The sequence below is a fragment of the Poeciliopsis prolifica genome, unplaced genomic scaffold (assembly GCF_027474105.1).
Source record: "Poeciliopsis prolifica strain line A6 unplaced genomic scaffold, Auburn_PproV2 SCAFFOLD022, whole genome shotgun sequence".
NCBI lineage: Eukaryota > Metazoa > Chordata > Actinopteri > Cyprinodontiformes > Poeciliidae > Poeciliopsis > Poeciliopsis prolifica.
This window is the reverse complement of record NW_026562397.1, coordinates 5961390-5980679: the sequence shown is the minus strand read 5'-3', so window position 1 is coordinate 5980679 and position 19290 is coordinate 5961390. Positions and strand designations below refer to the sequence as shown.

Here is a 19290-nt window from a genome sequence, read left to right as displayed (position 1 = left end):
CTATCTATCTATCTATCTATCTATCTATCTATCTATCTATCTATCTATCTATCTATCTATCTATCTATCTATCTATCTCTATCTATCTATCTATCTATCTATCTATCTATCTATCTATCTATCTATCTATCTATCTATCTATCTATCTATCTATCTATCTATCTATCTATCTATCTATCTATCTATCTATCTATCTATCTATCTCTCTCTCTCTCTCTCTCTCTCTCTCTCTCTCTCTCTCTCTCTCTCTCTCTCTCTCTCTGTCTGTCTGTCTGTCTGTCTGTCTGTATATAGTCATTTGTAACTTGTTGTTTACAAGTTACAAATGACTTGTAAATAAAAAAAAAACAGCACTCATTCAGGCTTTACAAAATTTATTAAAGGTCACCTAAGGAAGATAAAATAATAGCAATTTTTTATTTTACTTCCATCTCATTGGTAGATTCAAATAGTTTTTGTATCAACATGTCCAAGACAGAACACATCCAAGGTCAAAACAGCTACGGAAGAATAGCATGTAATTAAAAAAAAAAAAGAAAAACATAATTTATTAGTTTATCTTTCCTGTTTCAATGATAAATACCAGATACTGAAATCACGGTCAAAAATGTTGAGAATTTCATCAGCTGTTGCTATAAACAAAAGTAATGGACAGTGTGTCTAGGCTCCAGTTCGTTACTTGATCTGTATTGTTTTTTTTTTTTGGGAGGGGAGGGGGGGTTCTTTAAATGTTCACAAAATATTAAGAATCTATTCAATTTCCAGACTGGTAAGATCAAAATAATGATACATATAAAAAAATTCAACGTCAAGAAAAATGTGCAATAATCCATGAATGCGGGTGGGCAGCATAGTGGGGGGAAAAATGTTCTCAACTCTAAGCACTTCACTATATTTTAGCTCAAGTAGAAACCAAAATTTATTAGTCAAAGAATTGACTCAAGTCTGAATAAAAGCAAGAACAGGACGAATCAGCTAATCTGTAAGACAAACTCCATATGGGAGCAGTACCAGCCAGGGATCACTAGGTGGCAGAGGTGAGCAATGCTCCTTAAGCTGAACTTTATCCTCAGCAACACCAGGTCGTGGTCTGGACATTGTTTCTGGACATTTTTTCACAGGAGGACCTGGTTTCCTCCAAGATGCAGGACAAAACACTAATCCCTAATTTATGATAGCAGCAATTAGTTTCTATAAACAGTGATGACCTGGATATTCCATTCACTCATTCATCTTGATTTATTACTACTTATCATCAAGTACAAAGATAGATACAAAAGCATGTATTTTTGAGCCATTACACAGAACAACAACTATGTTAGCTCAGTTGTTATGAACAAACTGTATATGTGAGCACAAATTTGGTTTGTCAATTCGACTCCTTAAAATAGGGCCTTAAAAATCAAATCAAATTTTATTTGTATAGCACATTTCAGCAGCAAGGCATTTCAAAGTGCTTTATATCATAAACACAAAGTCATGCAACATAGAATAAACAATACATTGTTACATATTACATGTCAAATACAATTCTAAACAGGTGGGTTTTCAATTGAGATTTAAAGAAAGTAAGAGTTTCTGCTGTTTTGCAGTTTTCTGGAAGTTTGTTCCAAATTGTTGGTGCATAGATGCTGAAAGCTGCTTCTCCTCTCTTGGTTCTGGTTCTGGGGATGCAAAGCAGACCAGAACCAGAAGACCTGAGAGGTCTGGAAGGTTGATACAACAACAGCAGATCTTTGATGTATTGTGGTGCTAAACCGTTCACTGATTTATAAACTAACAACAGTATTTTAAAATCTATTCTTTGAGCTACAGGGAGCCAGTGGAGGGACTTTAAAACTGGTGTTATGTCTCTATATTCCTGGTTTTAGTGAGAACATGATCAGCTGCAGCTGTTTGATTGATTTGTTGGACAGACCTGTGAAGACGCTGTTACAATAATCAATGCGACTAAAGATAAACGTATGAATGAGTTTCTCTAGATCTGGCTGAGACATTAGTCCTCTAATTCTGGAGATGTTCTTCAGGTGATAGAAGGCTGACTTTGTAACTGTCTTTATGTAGAGCTGAAGGTTCAGGTCAGAGTCCATCACTACTCCCAGGTTTCGGGCCGATCGATTGGTTTTAGTTGTAATAACTGAAGCTGTGCATTGACTTTAGATCGTTCCTCTTTAGGTCCAAAAATAATGGCTTCAGTTTTGTTTCTGTTCAGCTGGAGAAAGTTTTATATATATATATATATATATATATATATATATATATATATATATATATATATATATATATATAAAATCTTATGTATATATATATATATATATATATATATATATATATATATATATACATAAGATTTTTTTCAATTTTGTTGTGATTTAAACTTTCACGAAATAGAGCAACCTTGTGAAGTGAATATTTCACAGAGATCATCTCGTCTAATTTCTAGTGTTCTGTGAAGGCATCTGAAGTTTCTAAGAGGACTGAAGTCTGGAGAAGCTTAAAGCAGATTTAGATTATAAAACAAGATCCTAAGCTTTGGCGTCTCTCACAAGTCTGTCTGTCTGTCTGTCATCTGAAAATGGAGAGAGTACGACGCCACTGTAAAACCCAGGAAGACATGGCCGTCTAAAAAGCAACATTATTAGAGGAAGCGGTCGCTCTACAGCGGCTGCAGGCGTCCACGGCTCGGTCATCAACTTTTTCATTTAGCCCCATGAAGTTTAAAGACAAGACGTTGACTGAGAAGGACTATTTTACGGTCAAGTGGGCACTAAAGCCCAAATAAGATGCGAGGTAATGAAATTAATAAGACTTCTATTGTCCAACAACCGTCTTGCCTGGACAACAGTTCTGCCAAGAGAGGTTAAATTCTTCAACACTGATGAACAAGTCTCATTGTCAGTTTAAGGCATGCAACCTGTTAATAATACTTTATCCTAATAAATGAAACAATCATTTAAAATATGCATTTTGTATCTACTCAGCTGGTGTTAGTCTGATATTGAAAGTGTGTAAGAGAAGTATCTTTTCACTTCCACACGTCAGATGATTTCTATATCTGTTCACACAGGCGATGTATAATTCAAGCTGTTGCCTTTGTGACGTTTCACCAGGAGGAAAAAAATAACTATTGTCTCCCAGGTGGTCTTTGCTAAGCAGCCTTGACGAACAGACCCGGTTTTATTTCTGCTTTGAATCAACAACACTATTTGTCATTTCTTCTTTGAAGAAGAAAAAAAAAGCTGAATGAAAATTCTTCATTCAGCTTTCTCTTTTAATTTGAATCCTTCACAACCTAAAGCGGCATCTATTTGACCTGCCACAGCAGTTGTGTGACATTGGGTGTTTTATTTATTTATTTTTTCATATCACTAAATAATTTCCAAAATGGAGCTGCTGTGACTGAACCTCCTGATTTATAAAATATAGTTTGTTTTGTTGTTGTCAAATTGTATTAGGCTAAAACACCTCAATAACACATTCTAGATTGCTTGAGCCATACTGATGACATTTTAGTTGTGTTTCATTGGTCTGACACACATTTGAGCTCATTTGAATAATAAAAAGTTGAAAGGATGTCTTAATACAAGTGCAAAAAATTGAGAAAGAAATTTAATGCTTGTGAAAATCTAAACCATCTGACCATTTTACCATCTTCATTGAAGAAATGAAGACAAACAGGAGCAGCAGGTTTGTCCTGGTTTGCAGATGGGTGTATATTTGTTTAAGGGCCGATGAAATGGGGTCTCTGCGGATCTCAAATAACACAAACGCGGTTTAATCCGAAGGAGGACGTGTGAACAGGCCTGAAAAATTCTGTTCATCCTGTTTAAAGTTCAGAAAAGCAAAGAAAGAAGAAAACCAAAAAAAAAAAAAAAAAAAAAAAAAAAACGTCATCCAGCCTGTTTGAGAAGTTTACTCTTTTGCCACAGGGTGGCAGCAGAGGCCCACTTTAACTCTGCTGATTGCGTTGATGGCGTCCGATTATTTTACTTTTGCTCTAAATTTAGTCTAGACTGACTCTTATGAGAACCAAATTTATTTCTCCAGAATAATAAAAGTTTCTTACTAGAAAAAAACAAAACAAAAAAATCGTGACTATCTAAAGACATAATGTCCTGCTGATGTCTGTCATGTGACAGTCATCAAATTCGATCAATCAAATCGATCATGTTTTATTTGTACAGCACATTTCAGCAGCGAGGCATTTCAAAGTGCTTCACGTCATTAAAAGCACAAAGTCATGCAACATGGAATCAACAATCAGAGCATGACATGAAGTCGAGTTCCATCATTAAGTTTGGAATTGATTACATTTCAAACACAATTTCAAAAATAAATACAAATAAACACAAATACAAAAATCAATGCATCAGAGGTGAAAATAAAGCGGGATGGAGTTGAAACATTACAACCAGAACTAACCCTCCAGGGGTCAAAACATATTCCTGCCCCAAAAAATCTAATCAAATACAAATATAAATGAAACAAAACAATTCACAATCCAACAATTTTGTGCACCTGAGATTTTTGTATTGGAACAATAATAATACACCCATCAAATCTTTCCTAAATCCTCCAGGTGGCTAATTATCAACCAGGGAACATTTTTAAACGCAATTTTAAATGCTTGATTGGAAACGACTTAAGCATTAAATTTTATACTGCACTTTTATTGTGACACAGTCACACACAAATAGTCTCAAAATACGTCTTGGCTGATTGTCCTTTGGCATGTGTTCAAAGTCCCACTCTTTTCATTTGAAAACAGACGACAGAGGCGCTCCGGTTACACTGAAAACACTTAGTTAGTTGTAATAGTTATTGCTTTAAGTCATTCCTGAGACAGAGGCAAAGTTAGAAACGTCTTACCTGGACGATGGGAGAAAATGACTGAACTGCTGCTCAGTGATCCAAAGTCCTTTTTGTTCTTTTTTTCAAATGAAAGTGAAGTTTTCGTTTCACTTTGAAATCAAGATCCCAAAGTCTGGAGGAAGGGTGCACTGCAGGAACACCAAACCTTCCAGAAATAACAAAGACCTTTCTAGTTTCTGGTGGAGAAATGTCTGCAACTTGAGATAAGACAAAACTAACTTAAAAGTAACTTTTTCAGCAAGAAATATGAGTCCTTAATATTAATGGAAAAAGTATTAGTTGCACTGGTAAACTACAATATTTCACTTATACCATGGGCAAAATGGTGGTCTAAGTGAAATGATCTGCCAGTGGAAATATTTCTTTTTCATCAACATTAAGGACTTATCGACTTAAAAACAAAAGTCGATATTTTTAGCAATATCTTGCTAAAAAGTCACTTTTTATGACATGTTTGTCTAACATGAAGGGTACTATAAAGCAGACCACAAATACTTGGTGAGGCTTTTGCAGCGTGAAGAGGGACAGAGGCCCACCCAGTGTGAAGCCATGTTTTATCAAGTCTAAAATCATTGCAGTCATCATTTTGCTCATTTCAGAGCACTTCATGCTCCCTTCTACTGACAAACTTTGTGGCGATGCTGTCGTTTTCCATGGCACCTCGAAGGCAGAGCCAAAACCACCGAGTTGATGACCGTGGTAGAGAATCTGTGGGGTGTTGTCAAGAGGAAGATGAAGGTCTCTGCTAGAGTCAACCATGCAGATGAGTTTTCTTTACTCTTCATCAGCAGCTCAGTTTTCTCGCCTCATTTCCACGCTGCATGGATGCAGAAATTCATACAAAAGGATCTGCAGTTAAACGTTGTCGAACAGGAACGTGTTTTGTAACACATAGGTTGGCCAAAATCACTAATGTGCAAAATCGTTAAAATACTTAGAATATAAAGCTAAATTCGGTTCAGTTTTTCCCGTGACTGCTAATTTCAACTTTTGGTTGACATCTTATTCAACATGTTCATTTCTCATCAGCAGCAGCAGCACCTATATAACTACGGTGTCCCTCATGGGTGTTTGAAGATGTTAATATCATTGGGTTTTATCGCTTCACAGAACATTAAAGTAGTGCAATGTAATTATTGACACCTCTATTAATTCGATAAGGATAACAGAAGCACATCATAAAAAAAAGCGTGCATTTATAACACATGGACTAGCACATAGACCAGTCATCTGCAGCCGACTCAAAGTAAAGCTGCTCATCTTTTCACAGGAAATTAAAAAAAGTGAGATTCGGTTGCAGAGGCAGCAGAAAACGTTTCTCTGTGAAGTAACTCCACTCAGCTCGTCCTGCGCTGACTCTGAGGAAGGAATCCACGAAATCCCTCAACCACCCAGCAAACACAGACTATGTATGATTGATTCTGGTTTTACTCTATTTTATTTTGTTTTTTCTTAAGCATACTTTTCTGGAACTTTACTTTGCAAAGTAACACTTTTACTTTTGACTCTTGACATTACAACCCGACATTTTCTGCTGTGTGGAGAAGTGCAAAACAATTGCTGGGCTCAGCGTTCACTTGGTCAATCTGTTATGCATGTCTCTTCCAGACAGAGGCAAAGCTAAGAGTTTAACCTCTAGATGGAGAACCTGCCAATTTGCCAGCATAATAAAAGTGGAGAATCCAAACTCTTTATGTTTTCATTTGCAGATGACGGTCATTAGCTGTTGATGGAGATGGTTGGGAGGGGAAAGAAAAGCAGTGTTTGAATTAATTCTTCAGTAAATGCCCACCGATTGGTCTTGATTTTTTGCTAAATTACTTAAGAGGTCAGTCATTTTGCCCAATTCTTTTTTCTTTTAAGATGATGTACTGAATGAAGTGATTATATAACAGTCTTTTTTTCCCCCCAAGTCTAATTTATTTCATAAGAACGTAAATCATCCACTATTCTTTGTGGGCTTAATCCATTTGATTTAAAGCTGGAATATTTTCTTCCCGTTTCTCTGAATAAATTTCAACCCACTGTAAGCTGATAATACATTATCTAGCATCAACAAATGCCAAATGGGGGACGTGCATTCAGGTTTTCAGACAGCATGACGCGTTTCCATTACATATGTTAAGAAAACTTTGTCTATTGTCCACTAACGGCAAAAGGAGAAAATTTCTCAATTTTTTTGTGGGTTTTCCGATTTCAGGAAACATCAATGAAATCACACGTGAAGTTTGTTCAAGCATCAGCCTCCAATTATTTCCTGTCACCTTCTTCTGTCCTAACCCAAGAACACAAGCACTCCAAGGTTTCTAACATATCGTAATCAGCTGGTTATGGGAAAACCTGCAAACAAAATGGAGCTGCTTCTTCTGTAAACTCAGCGCTGTTGTTTTTTTTTTCATTCTTTTGCTCTGTGCTCCCATGAAAACAAGATAACAAAATTAAAAAAACACTGGCCCCACCCTGCCCGCCTCTGGTAAATGTGGTTTAGAACCGCCACTGGAGGAACCAACTTATCAGGGACTTTATGCTCCTGGTCGGGTCATCCACACTGCAAAACATTTGAAGGTGGTTTAACCTGGAAATGAAGGTTCAACTGCTGCCTTTAAGATGCCACTGAAGTCAACTAGAATTTTATTTTTGCTTTGACTCGGTAATTAAAGTTCATTAGATAACGACAAGAGACGGGTTGTTTGAAGATTGTTTTCTAATAGTTATGGCAGCATATCTTGTCTTTAATTGTGAGCTGGTATGATTTAATACTGTGACTTCAAGCAAAACGTTATTTCACTTTAAACTGTTCTCGGTTGAACAAGCTCACATTTCTGGTCAATTTCCAGTCACATGATCCAATAACCACTGATCAGTTAGACAAATTAAACATTCTGATTTTGCATGAACAATGTGTCTGGTCATGCATTTTATTAAATGCTACATTAAAAGACAAATAAACAAGGAATTACTTTTTTTAAGAAAACACAATTTTCATTTCAGACATTGTGTCACTCCCAACTTGCAGGAGGCCATAAGTCAGTAATGCCTTTCTCTTGACAGTCTTGAGACCCCATATTGTGTGTATGTATACAAGAAATGAATCTAAGCTCTCGTGTGTGTTTTTCTTTATTTCAAAAAAATGATCAGATGAGGGGAAAAAAAAGAGAAAAATTAGCAAAGGAAAACACAAAACCGTGACAAATTCAGTGACCATAACTTTTCAAAAATGTACATTTTATTTTAAACAAAAGTACAAAAAGAACAAACATCAGATATTTACAATACTTGCATGGCAATGTTCACTTTCTTTGGTCATTCTTCCAATTTGATAGTTGTTTTTTTTTTTCTTCCCCACAAGGTAGGCAACAAACAGCAGCTTGGAGATCTGAGATTATAACATGCTTGATATATAATTCAACCAGACTCTACGCAAACTACTGATGAGTTAATCTCTTTTGTTTTCTTTTTTTTTTTTGTAAGGTCTGCAAGCAACTTAGCGACGGTTTAAATCATAGATATGTGACGGTAATCGAAATGCCTACCAGGATCGCTAATTTTGAATGATATAAATAGCATAAAGAAAATAAAATTCACACACTTCACAATTACATCCCCGGTGTTAAAACAAATTCTTTTTTTTCTTCCAGTTTCTACTAATGCTCTTAAAATGGACCAAAAATCGTGACATGTACAGCTGCTGCGCATATCCCATTCTATTCTACACACACTTGAAACATGAAACAGGAACCCCTAGTGCACATCACAAACTTAAGTAGTTACAGGTAGATTTTTTTTTTGTTTTTTTTTTAAAAGAAGGCAAACATATCATAAAGGCTACTTTGAGACGCGCATCATATCCATCCCCCAGGTCCACAAAGAGACGCCATGGCTACTTAAGAAACAATCGTTCTTCAAACACTGACGGAGCGCAAAGCTGATGGCGCCGGGCTCCAGGTTCCCCACAAACTAACGCGTCCTCTCGTGTCTGCGGACCGGCGGGATCGTTTTGCGAGAGAGATGCGTGAAGCGGAAACTAAAGCCGGGCAAGTCGAGCGGGTGCTGTACATTCTCCCAGTGATCTACCTTCTTTGTGTTGTGCCGTGGTTCCGCCGAACGCGCAGTTCACGGACAGTACGGAAACAAACGAAACGAGAAAAAAAAACGAAAAGCAAAAATAATCTCATCTCATCTCCTGGTGAGACAAAAAGAAAACCAAAGACATGTTTAACACCACACACAGCTTTGTGACAAATTACCTAGTTCCTAATTTACATGGAAAAATCATATTGCCCTTTTTACCTAATGTTGCGCTTAAGAATATACAGTGCCTTGTAAAAGTATCCAAAGAACTCCATGTTGTCCCCACGTTTGTCATGTTACCGCCACAAGCTTTAATCTGTTTTTTTGGGAGAGGATTTAATGTCATGGATTCTGTTTAAAAAAATGGCTGAAAATAAGAAAGAAAATCACGTCAAGTATCTTTGGTTTAGTTTTGAGTGCAAATATGTTGGTACAATTGAAATAAGGCAAAACTAACTTGCAAGTAACTTTTCAGCGAGAAGCATGAACTTGTTTCAAGTCAATTCCTCACTAATAGGTGAAATAATCTGCCAGTGGAACAAGATTTTGCTTTATTATGATTATTTATTTTATTTTTACTCAAGTCTTGGAATGAATTCTTATTCAATATGTACAATTTAAATGTGTAGCTGAATAACAGTAGAATCTGTGTACGTCTAAAGACATTTTCCCATGTAAGTTAAAATGTCTTGTTCCAAGACTAAAAACTAGACCAAAAATCCTTGACTTTTTCAGACCTCTTTAATCTGATACCCTTTAATTAAATCCAAGGGTACTGAAATATCACAAAAGTCCCACAGAACACGTTTAAGTTTGTGATTGCAACATGACGACAAAATATGTAAAGGCTCAAAGGGGAAACAAAATGCTTTCTCGAGGCACTGTACCCTTAGCCCTGATCACATCATCAATTTTTCCATCCGATAAATTTACAAAGAGAAATAAATGCACAAACAGATTTTTACTACTACTACCTACTGACACTGAAGGCAGAGGTGGCTGGCCTGAGATGGCATGAAACTAAGAAGCAATGGAAACATCTCTTGACTCCCGCAACGCACTCGAGAGCTAAGAGTCAAACACAGACTAACGCAGGCCTCCGCATCCTTACGGCAAAGGCAACGCGTCTAGGAGCAACTTCACTTCCATCAAACTAAAAGAAACCCAAAAGGAAAGGTCTGCATGTTCTCCCTTTGCAAAAATGTCATTCTAACGAACAGGATTCCTAATGGTAGACGAGTTTTACACATGTATCAGTAGTGCAGACAACTTATGTATCACATACAGTATCCATTCTTTTTGTTTAATTAGTGGAGGGGGTGAGGGATGTCTGGATTATGCTTTTTTTTTTGCTTTTTTTTTTTGTAAAAGTGTCCCTGAAACCAAATCCAAGCTGTGGTCATCCCAAATGAACGGTAATGTTTCCCAGAACTGAGGTGAAGAGAAATGTGCAAAAGTTCTGCGTCCTCGCTGGAAAGAAATGCCAAATAAAGGTTACGGTAAATTTTGCCAGTCGTCGTATCAGGACGTTAGAAAGACAAATGAAAACACCTTGGCCTCTACCTTTCACTTCACTCTTTCAGAAATGGTTCTGTCTACACGTCGGCTTTCTGGCTGTTCTCCTCCATCTTCTCCTCCAACTTCTTCTCCTCCTCAGAAGACCCGTTCTCCTTCTCACCAGTTTTCCAGCTTCCTTGCCTGTAAGGATTCAAATTTCATTATGTAACATCAGGGCTTCTTATCGACCTGTACTCTTAAAACCTGTGTACGAAGGAAGATAACTTCTTTTAAACAGTAGTGCTGCCAAGCTGTTTTGCTCAGAAAAATGTACACTTACATGGGATGGACGCAAAGGCATACAAGCAGCTAGCTCACAGGCCTTCATTTTAGAAACACGAAGTTAAGGCTTTGTAAGGACACGCCGAATGTTTTAGTAATCCATCCTGTCAGAGCTAAAAGTTGACAAAAAACAAACTCGTGGTGGTGCATGAAGTCCAGGAGCGCACTGGAGATGTGATTTGGCAGGAGCAGAGATAATTCAAGCGGGAGTCGGTGGTTGTTTTTGTTGCCTCAGGCAGGATCAGGAGGTCAAAGCACAAACCGCAGGTCTCACAGTAATGCCAGTTCAGCTTCTCAACTACTTATAACCACAATAATGAAGAAGACACGTGGGAATAAGACGATCGTTTGTAGATTGTTGGAATAAATAAGTACCAATAGGACCCAGTATGCCAGTACAATTCATTCCATTCATTTATTTACAAGTAAATCTTAAGTCAACGAACTTAAGTTGCTCATAATTTTATATTGCCATAGTGAGAAGGGAAACTGCAATTCCTTGGATTTGGAATCATTTAATGCATTTCCTTCAGAAATGTCCACAATATTTGGTACATCATGCTCAAACTTGGCTGTCTTAATTATTTGTTGTTGTTTTGTAAACTACGTTGATTGGAGTGAGAGGTGATTTTGCCCCATAACCTAAGAGGAACTCAGCTGAATATCAGATATCGTCTTCCCGGATAATCAGGACCAAAGTACTACCATGTTAGTCCGCCGTGTTTGGATGTTTGTCAGTCAGATCAAATGGAACATGCACTTAGGAAAAAGTTCCAGTCTCATCAGTCCACTGTAATCACTGTATTTGACTGTATTTGTGACTTAGGAACACTTACAGCAGCCCTTGAGATTTCATACTGGTTGTAAAGTTATTTAAGTCCATTCAAGTTTGCAAGGTGTCTCAACTCTCAGGTCAGGACTGATTTCTGTTTCAAGTTATTTAGAGAGCTACCATGCAAGGTGAGGTAATGGAGAAGTTTTTCTGTCATGAATCTATTTTAAGCTTTTGGGAGGAATGCCATTTTACACAATCTGCCTTTGAGAATCATGGTACATCATAAAGTTTGACGTAACATCAGTTTGATGTGCAAATCATCAAAAGTGTGGAAGCTACTCGGGAAATTTCCTTCATTATTGTAATGGGCTTCTGGCGAAAGCGAATTTATAAATAAGGAAACTTTACGAGGGTTGTTATGAAAAGATTTAAGAGGTCTTCTTACTTGGATTTCTTCATGTACATCCAGTAGGCCATGCCTATAACCAACGCTGCGACCAGGAGACCGATTACAACTCCGACAACCAGTTTGGTTTTGTCATCGTCGTCTGAAGAATCTGGAAGACAAACCACACCAATCGGTGACCTGACACCCGTTTTTGGTGGGGAAAATTAAATCCAGGGTGCGCGTAAAAAATTAAAAACTAACAATGTGCTTTAAATGCATTGATGAATGGCCACATCTGCGCTGAGCATGACTGTGATTTATTGACTGGACTGTTAATGGTTGCCTCCCAGTTTTATTTTATCACTCAATGGGATTATGATCACCGTTGACATCTTGCCAGGATGCTGGTAGCTCTATTCCTCTTACGTTTTTTTTTTAAAGAAAAAATAAATAAAAACAAAACAAAAGAAAAAACCCACACACAGCCTAATACTTCTTCACTAGTTGCAAAACCCAAAGCGATGCAGGGATACACATTCGACCCGAGAGCCTTCTTTCGGTCGGCACTACATAATTCCAACTCGGACGTTAGACGTAGAAGACTGCTACGACTTACCTCGTTTATCCACTTTCACATCCTCAAATACTGAAATCAGATATGAAATAATATTAACGTCCAACCAAAAAGGGAAGGGGAGTGGGTACAAAAACAAACCAAAGAAAAAAAACAAAACAAAACATAAAACCAAGTTTGTCGTCCAGAGAACGTACTACTCTACTTCTACTCTAGTTCAGCATGCAAAGAGGGAACAGATTAAATCCAGCATCCCAACATGGTGGAAAGAGGATGTGAAAAGCCGTTCCAAACAGGGATGAATGATTCAGAAGGAGCACAACATGGTGTAAACACTGCACACTTCTTAAAAAAATCAGTGCAAAGTGCATGCATCATTTAGATTGAGTCAGTGAAGGTGTGTCATAAAAAAGGACAACAACGGTACCAACAAACTGCAGGATATACAACCAAACTTCATGTATCCTGCAATTGATATTATACAGTTGACTACTTTTTTGTGAAAGTTGGGTCTTTAGTTAAGTAATTTCTCAGTTTCTGAACCACAGAAAATAGTATTTGCAGATTTTTCTCTACGCCACTCGCAGATAATTGGTCGTTTCATTTTCTCTGCAGAGTACATCTGAAATATTCAAAACAAAACACAATTTTGGACAGTGAAAATACTTGGGTGCAACACTATTTGACACGTTACGGGTTGGCGTGTGAAGATCAGCCAGTCCAGCAGCAGTTCATTTCCTTTCTGCTGATTGGCTGTCAGCCGAGAACGGCGATGAGACAGAGGATGTTAGCTTCTGCTGTTGCTATCACTGTGGTTATCGATGCAAATTAAGTATATTTTGTGTTTAAATTATTAAAATAAGATGTGACCGGTGTTTTAGAAAAGCAATATCCCTGCGAATATGCCTTCTGTAAAGGTTAGGGCTCATTATGAACCAAGACGTCTCCGGCAGACAGGGAACATTGAAAACTTCCAAAAAATAATCACTTACTGAACGCTAAGTTGGCCATTTTCAGTGTCATCGTTAAAAAATATGTCAAAGGAAGCATATATATAAAAGAAGTTGCTAACATTATATATGTGTAGTAAATGTAAAGGAACGTTAGTTAGAGTGAGGGAGAGCAAGACTTATAACAGATAACAGGAAGGCTAGATGGTCTCCCATACTTCACCCATTGCTGAACAACAGACGCGCACTCATGCGTTTGTGGGACGTTCGTATTCGCACAAACTTTCATAGTATTTTAGGGCTGCAACTGACGATTATTTTGGTAGTCGACTGTTCTGTCGATTATTTCGACAATTAGCGAAATACAAAAAAAGAAAAATATACAAAACAGGAATCATTCGTTTCCTTTTTTAAGCACGTTGTTCTTTCAGCAAATTGCCTTTTTGACTGTATAGTCCAATTAATGATTAACCGACTACTACGTTAGTTGACAATTACTTCAATAATTGATTAATCACAATTAACGCAATTAATCATTTCAGCTGTGTAATATTTATGGGTATTTCTTGAAGAATGCAAATGTACATGATTCCTCACTGGGTCTGCTAAACATTTCTCAGAAGTACTTTGCCTGCATTTAAATAGAAAAAGGATAGTGGAAGCAGACCAGTTGAATCGAACAACATCGCTGCCGGACCGCATCTTCACATCAAATACGTCAACAAGCTTCTGACCAATCACACAGAACTCTGTGAAAAATGGTTCAAATCCAGCCCGACTTTCCGTAATGGGAGGATGACGCGTCCCTCCAAACAAGACAACGCAATTTTTGTCATGCGTTGACATCGGTGGGATTTCGACGCTTCGGCTGAGGTATGGGAGCGCCTTCAATGAGGTGCAGAAAAAAAAGCAGCTCTGCTTTGTCCTGCTGAACTTTCAGCCTCTGTTCAGCTGGATTTGGAAATCTTAGGAGTCTTTTGGAAATTTCAGGCCTAAAATCAAGGTCTCAATTTTCAAGGAAATTACACTTGGAGAGTCTTAGTAGTTAGCTGCACTAATCATCATTATGTTAAGAAGCAAAGACAGTTTTAGATGCTGTTCTCTCAGCTTCCAATTTAAACAACTGACGACCGATCCTCACAGAAAGACAAAAAAATAAAAATAAATTGTGAATGCCAATCTTGTATCTTTTATGTCATCAAATCGAAGATAAAAAAATAAATAGATATTTAAAATTTGACAGTATATGGGACCATTTCTAGATTTAATTTGATGTCTGGAAATGATTTCAATGTCACGTTCTGTGTTTCATGACCAAAAGCGAAGTTTAGCTGTACTACAGTTGAAAATACCGAATATGTTAATATCCAATTTTAAGAATCAGCCAGTTAAAAGACAAATTTGATTATATATTGAGTAAATATTTCATGTGTATTTGTTATATGAGCATGCAGACACAAAGAGTTAGTGGATGAAATAGGAAAAAAAACATTTAGAAAGACAGCACTCCCAGAAATTTGGAGTAGAGAGAGAGAGAGAGAGAGAAGAGAGGATCATGCAGTCACTCCTTTTTACTTACGAGAAGACACAGTTATGACTCTGGTGTCAATGCCAAACGAATTGGTCACTGTACAAGCTACACTCAGGTTTGCAGAGGGCATCACTGAGATCTTATGTTTTATTGTGCCATTGTCAAAGGATTTCTCATCAATCTGAAAGAAATGAGAAAGGAAACAAACACGTTAGCGTTCACTTACCTGTCCATGCCACTAGGTGGCAATGTTTTACAGTTAAGCAAAAGTGAAGCCTGTTCATGACAAAAAGGAGCAGCCTCTGCCTTTGGGACACAGACTTCTAAGCCTGAGAGGAAAACCCCAGACACAAAGACAAACTGCCAACACCCCGTTCACATCCTCCACAAACAAACACACACAAAACAGAGGATGCAACGTTTGCAGTGAATGCGCTAACGAGCCAAAAATGATTCCTTCATTGGTTTAGGCGTGAAGTGTTAAATCGAGGAAAAAAGAAGCTGCATTACTTTAACTGTAGGATAAGAGAACACCTTTAAAGCTGATGAATTATTGCACACAGCTTCAGGATGTTTCGAATTTTTGTGGCGAGAGAGCCGAAAAGAATCCCGCACACAGCCTGAGGTTCATCTGTATTTCACAGTGCCTCTCTGAGAGGCTCGCCCATCAGCGCGCATGCAGGTGGACCACAGGAACAAAGGAGGGGGGTGGTATGCAGGGGGGAGATGTATTTATAGTGCTCTGCTGCAAAATACTGAGTTGAAGCCTCGGGGAAAGTAAAATGAAGAAAGAAAAAAAAAATTCACTCTTTCAAAACACCTGGAATAACCGCCCAAGAATGCTCAGACCGGATCGGTTGAGTTCAGACGTGTTGCAGCTCGGGAGAAACAATGTGATTTAACTTTAATGTGGAGAGGCAGGAGGCTTTGCTCAGTCGAAAAGGAAAGCAGAATCACACGCGTAGAGAAAAAAAAGAAAAAGCTCGATTTTGGTCGATTCTTTGGAATTTCTCAGAGTCCTTCATGGCTTTTAATTATCGGAGGTTCTTTAGTGGAGCAGCTGTAACCTCAATGTGTACTGCAATACAGACATGCCGCCTTTTTGCATCAAAGACCAGTATCGGAATGAACTGCTATGACAACCGCTATTGATTCGCCAAGAAAATACCAGAGCTTTAAAGGTGAAAAGGGAAACTCCTGGAACGCGAAAAGGATTCTTCGATTCTTTGCTTTAAATGGTTTGAAAAGTTTTTCTGATACTGGGAAACTTGAAGAAGGCAGGGTGGTCAAAAAACATTTAGCACTGGTCTGCCTAAACTAGGAGGCCTTCTCCAGATTAAATTGGATGTCAAAAGAGAAAAAAGTCAACTTTATGTGTGTAGCACGTTTCAGCAACAAGGCAGTTCAAGGTGCTTTACTCCATAAAAGCAGCATCAAGTCATCAATTATGAAACAAGCCAAACGCATCACATTTCATCAAAAATCCTCAACGCACATCAACCACTAGCTGCATTTCCATTAAAAATGTGGGACAAAGTTTGCTGATATTCTGTTAATGTTAAAAAAAATAATAATAATTTTACAATTGCTGTGTTAAAAAATGAAACTAAACAAGCATCTCCATGAAACTAAATGTGATGTGAATTTGAGATGGCTTATGGCATCAAGAGGTTTCAACAGAAGTTGAAAAAAGCTGCACATATTTTCGGACATACTGTTCCACAGTTTTAAGCTATTTTTAATGAGAACCTAGAAAAAGTGCTGGAGCTGCAAGAGACACTTCCTACTGTATGAAGAATAGAGTAGCAGCTCTCTCCGTCTCTCCCCCGCTTCCTTCCCTCACCACTCACTGTACTACATTTCTCCTCACTAACAGGACGTATTCTCAATTCATCTTCACTCCATATAAGTTCTCTGAAATACGACGAATTAGTTGTGCCTATCAATCGTGAGCAGGTGATAAGTGGGAACCTGTGTCGGGTGTGGAGTCATTAGCCAGAGTTGCCAGCCATTTCAATTATAATTAGTTGGTTTAAATGCGGCTAAGATGAATAAAGCTTCTTTTCGGTTTCCCAAATACTAACGAATACTAACTGTATCTAACGAATACCGTAAGGGATAACATGACATCGATTGAACTGAACTGTCTTGCAAGCCAACCATAAAGAAGAAATGATAGTGGGCAGTAAAACAAAACAAAACAAAACAAGCCCCTCTCTTTGTCTCCTGTGGACAACATAAGAGACATGAAAGAGTTCAGTTTTTACTGTCACCTCACTGTGTAGCACTGCACATCATCTGAAGGGTCACATTAAATGCCATACACTGTCTGGCTAACAATTTGCTTAGAAAATGTATTTTGTTATATAAAAAAAGAGAGCTGCTCATAGAGTGCTTCTGACAGCTTAGAATCCCGATCCGCTGTCACGGTAATCACATCTATAGACTTTCATATCTTTGTGTTGCAACTACAGACTTTGCAGTGACAGTTCACACCAAGCACTCTATCTCCAAAAAAAAAAAAAAAAAAAAAAATGGAAAACTTCCACTGGCACTTTGCATTCAGCTAAATTGAATTTAGCTAATGGCATCTGTCCATTTAGAAAATCATGAAGTTGAGTGTTTTGGAGATATCATAAAGTGAAGCCAAGAAGATAACACGACTCTGCAAGCTTTCTGCTTCATAACAAAGATAAATTAGTAGAAGTACAGCAGTCATGATGCACAGTGAATTCTTAAAGGGGCAGTGTTACGTAAAATGGAATTTTTTTGAGCTTTATTTCATGTTATGATGTTATGCTTTCAACAAAAAAACAAACCTGGAGTGCTGTGTTGATTCTTTCATGCATGTTTGAGAAATCCCCGAATCGCCCATGGCAACCACTCAGGGATGTCTGAACGCTTACGCTCACAAAAGCCACCGCCTATTCACCCAAACCTCCTCTTTCGAGCTGCTGCCTCCAGCTGAGCCTCCTCCTCACCCCTCTTCACAGAGCATCTCACCCCCAAATCTTCCACACTCGGCTCCTCCAGACTAGCGACAGCAGCAACTAGCAAACACCTGGTGGAGCTGCTCATCTGCTGACCTCATCATTCAAACTATTTCTCAGTGCAACGCTCCTAAAAACGTTTGTAAATGGCATAATGAGAAGCACCGCTGAAGTCAGAGTTCTGGAAAGAGCAGGTGCTTCTTAAAGAGACAGATGTCAAATTTCAAGGCGCCAAACTGCGAAGTCAAATTTCTTTTAAGTCATGTCTGATATATTCAGCATTTTTATAACAACTTAAGGTAAGATAGTTACATAGTTGCGGTATGAAATGACACTATGTGTCTGGAAAATACGTAACATCGCCCCTTTAATGCAGTAAACCACACCCTCCATTCTATCTGATGCCCCTGGTGAAGTAGTATTGTCCTCTCCTTCCTCACTGTAACACTTAAAGTCTTCAGATAAAAGAATCTTCTAATGCAGAAGAATAAACTAGGAGTAAAAAGATTTGAAAAGTCTGGTGCTGTTACTCATTTGTGGAAAATATTAAGTAAAGAAAGAATTGTTTTCCATAAAATCACTGGTGCCAAAACTGAAAAAATGATTGTATAAATTCCTTTTTTGCACAATGTCTCCAGAGTCCTTTTTTATGCTCTTCTCTTACTGCAGTACTGTCAGTAAATGTTAATGACTATTTTAGTCTCTCTAAAACATCCCTCTTGTGTGTGGTAAGCATTGTTTTTCACAGTTCCAGTTTTTATTCCTCAGTGAAACAGAAGATTTATAAAAGTTTAAATTTACTTTATTTTGTAGTATTTTTAGGGACTGATCATTTTTGCACCAGTGATTTTGTTAACTAATAATGTAACAACATTGTATTTATTGATGGATTCTTGTAAAAGATTCATTTAAATAAAATTAAGCAACAAATCTCTTTCAAGGTGTCTTAACGTCTTTATCAAAGGTGCTAACACCTGCTAGCTGCACATGCATCCAGGCTCCAACTGCCTAAAATCTGAACCCACTATGAATAAATGTATGTGCACTTATATAAAATATTATACACATGCCCCGCAAAAATTGCAAAAATTATGCAGGAGTGAATTTCATTTAATCCTGGAGAGGGGGATGAGCTTTCCATGGGAGTGTGTGTGTGTGTGTGCATACCAGAGTGCCGTTGATGTTCCAGGAAACAGCTGGCTTTGGGGAACCTTCGGCCTCACAAATTAAGACTTTACGGTGGCCGTCTTTGTCGTTCTGATCGTCCAGTTTTCTGATAACCGGAGCACCTGCAACGGCA

General features: G+C 37.9%; 1 protein-coding gene across 2 annotated transcripts in view; it reads right to left on the bottom strand.

The window, feature by feature from the left end:
- Window positions 1–7973: 7973 nt before the first annotated feature.
- The window catches only part of LOC129369839 (CD166 antigen homolog), a 68124-nt gene continuing 56807 nt past the window's right edge, over window positions 7974–19290 (bottom strand). The window contains exons 11-16 of one of the 2 annotated variants that reach the window (XM_055045483.1): window positions 19158–19279; window positions 15049–15181; window positions 12562–12591; window positions 12003–12114; window positions 10507–10641; window positions 7974–10413 (exon numbers count right to left, since the gene is read on the bottom strand). In XM_055045483.1, the coding sequence (XP_054901458.1) occupies window positions 10539–10641; window positions 12003–12114; window positions 12562–12591; window positions 15049–15181; window positions 19158–19279 (500 nt within the window). In that variant the 3' untranslated portion in view covers window positions 7974–10413; window positions 10507–10538. The remainder of the gene's footprint in view (window positions 10414–10506; window positions 10642–12002; window positions 12115–12561; window positions 12592–15048; window positions 15182–19157; window positions 19280–19290) is intronic. The other variant, XM_055045484.1, reaches the window with a different exon arrangement.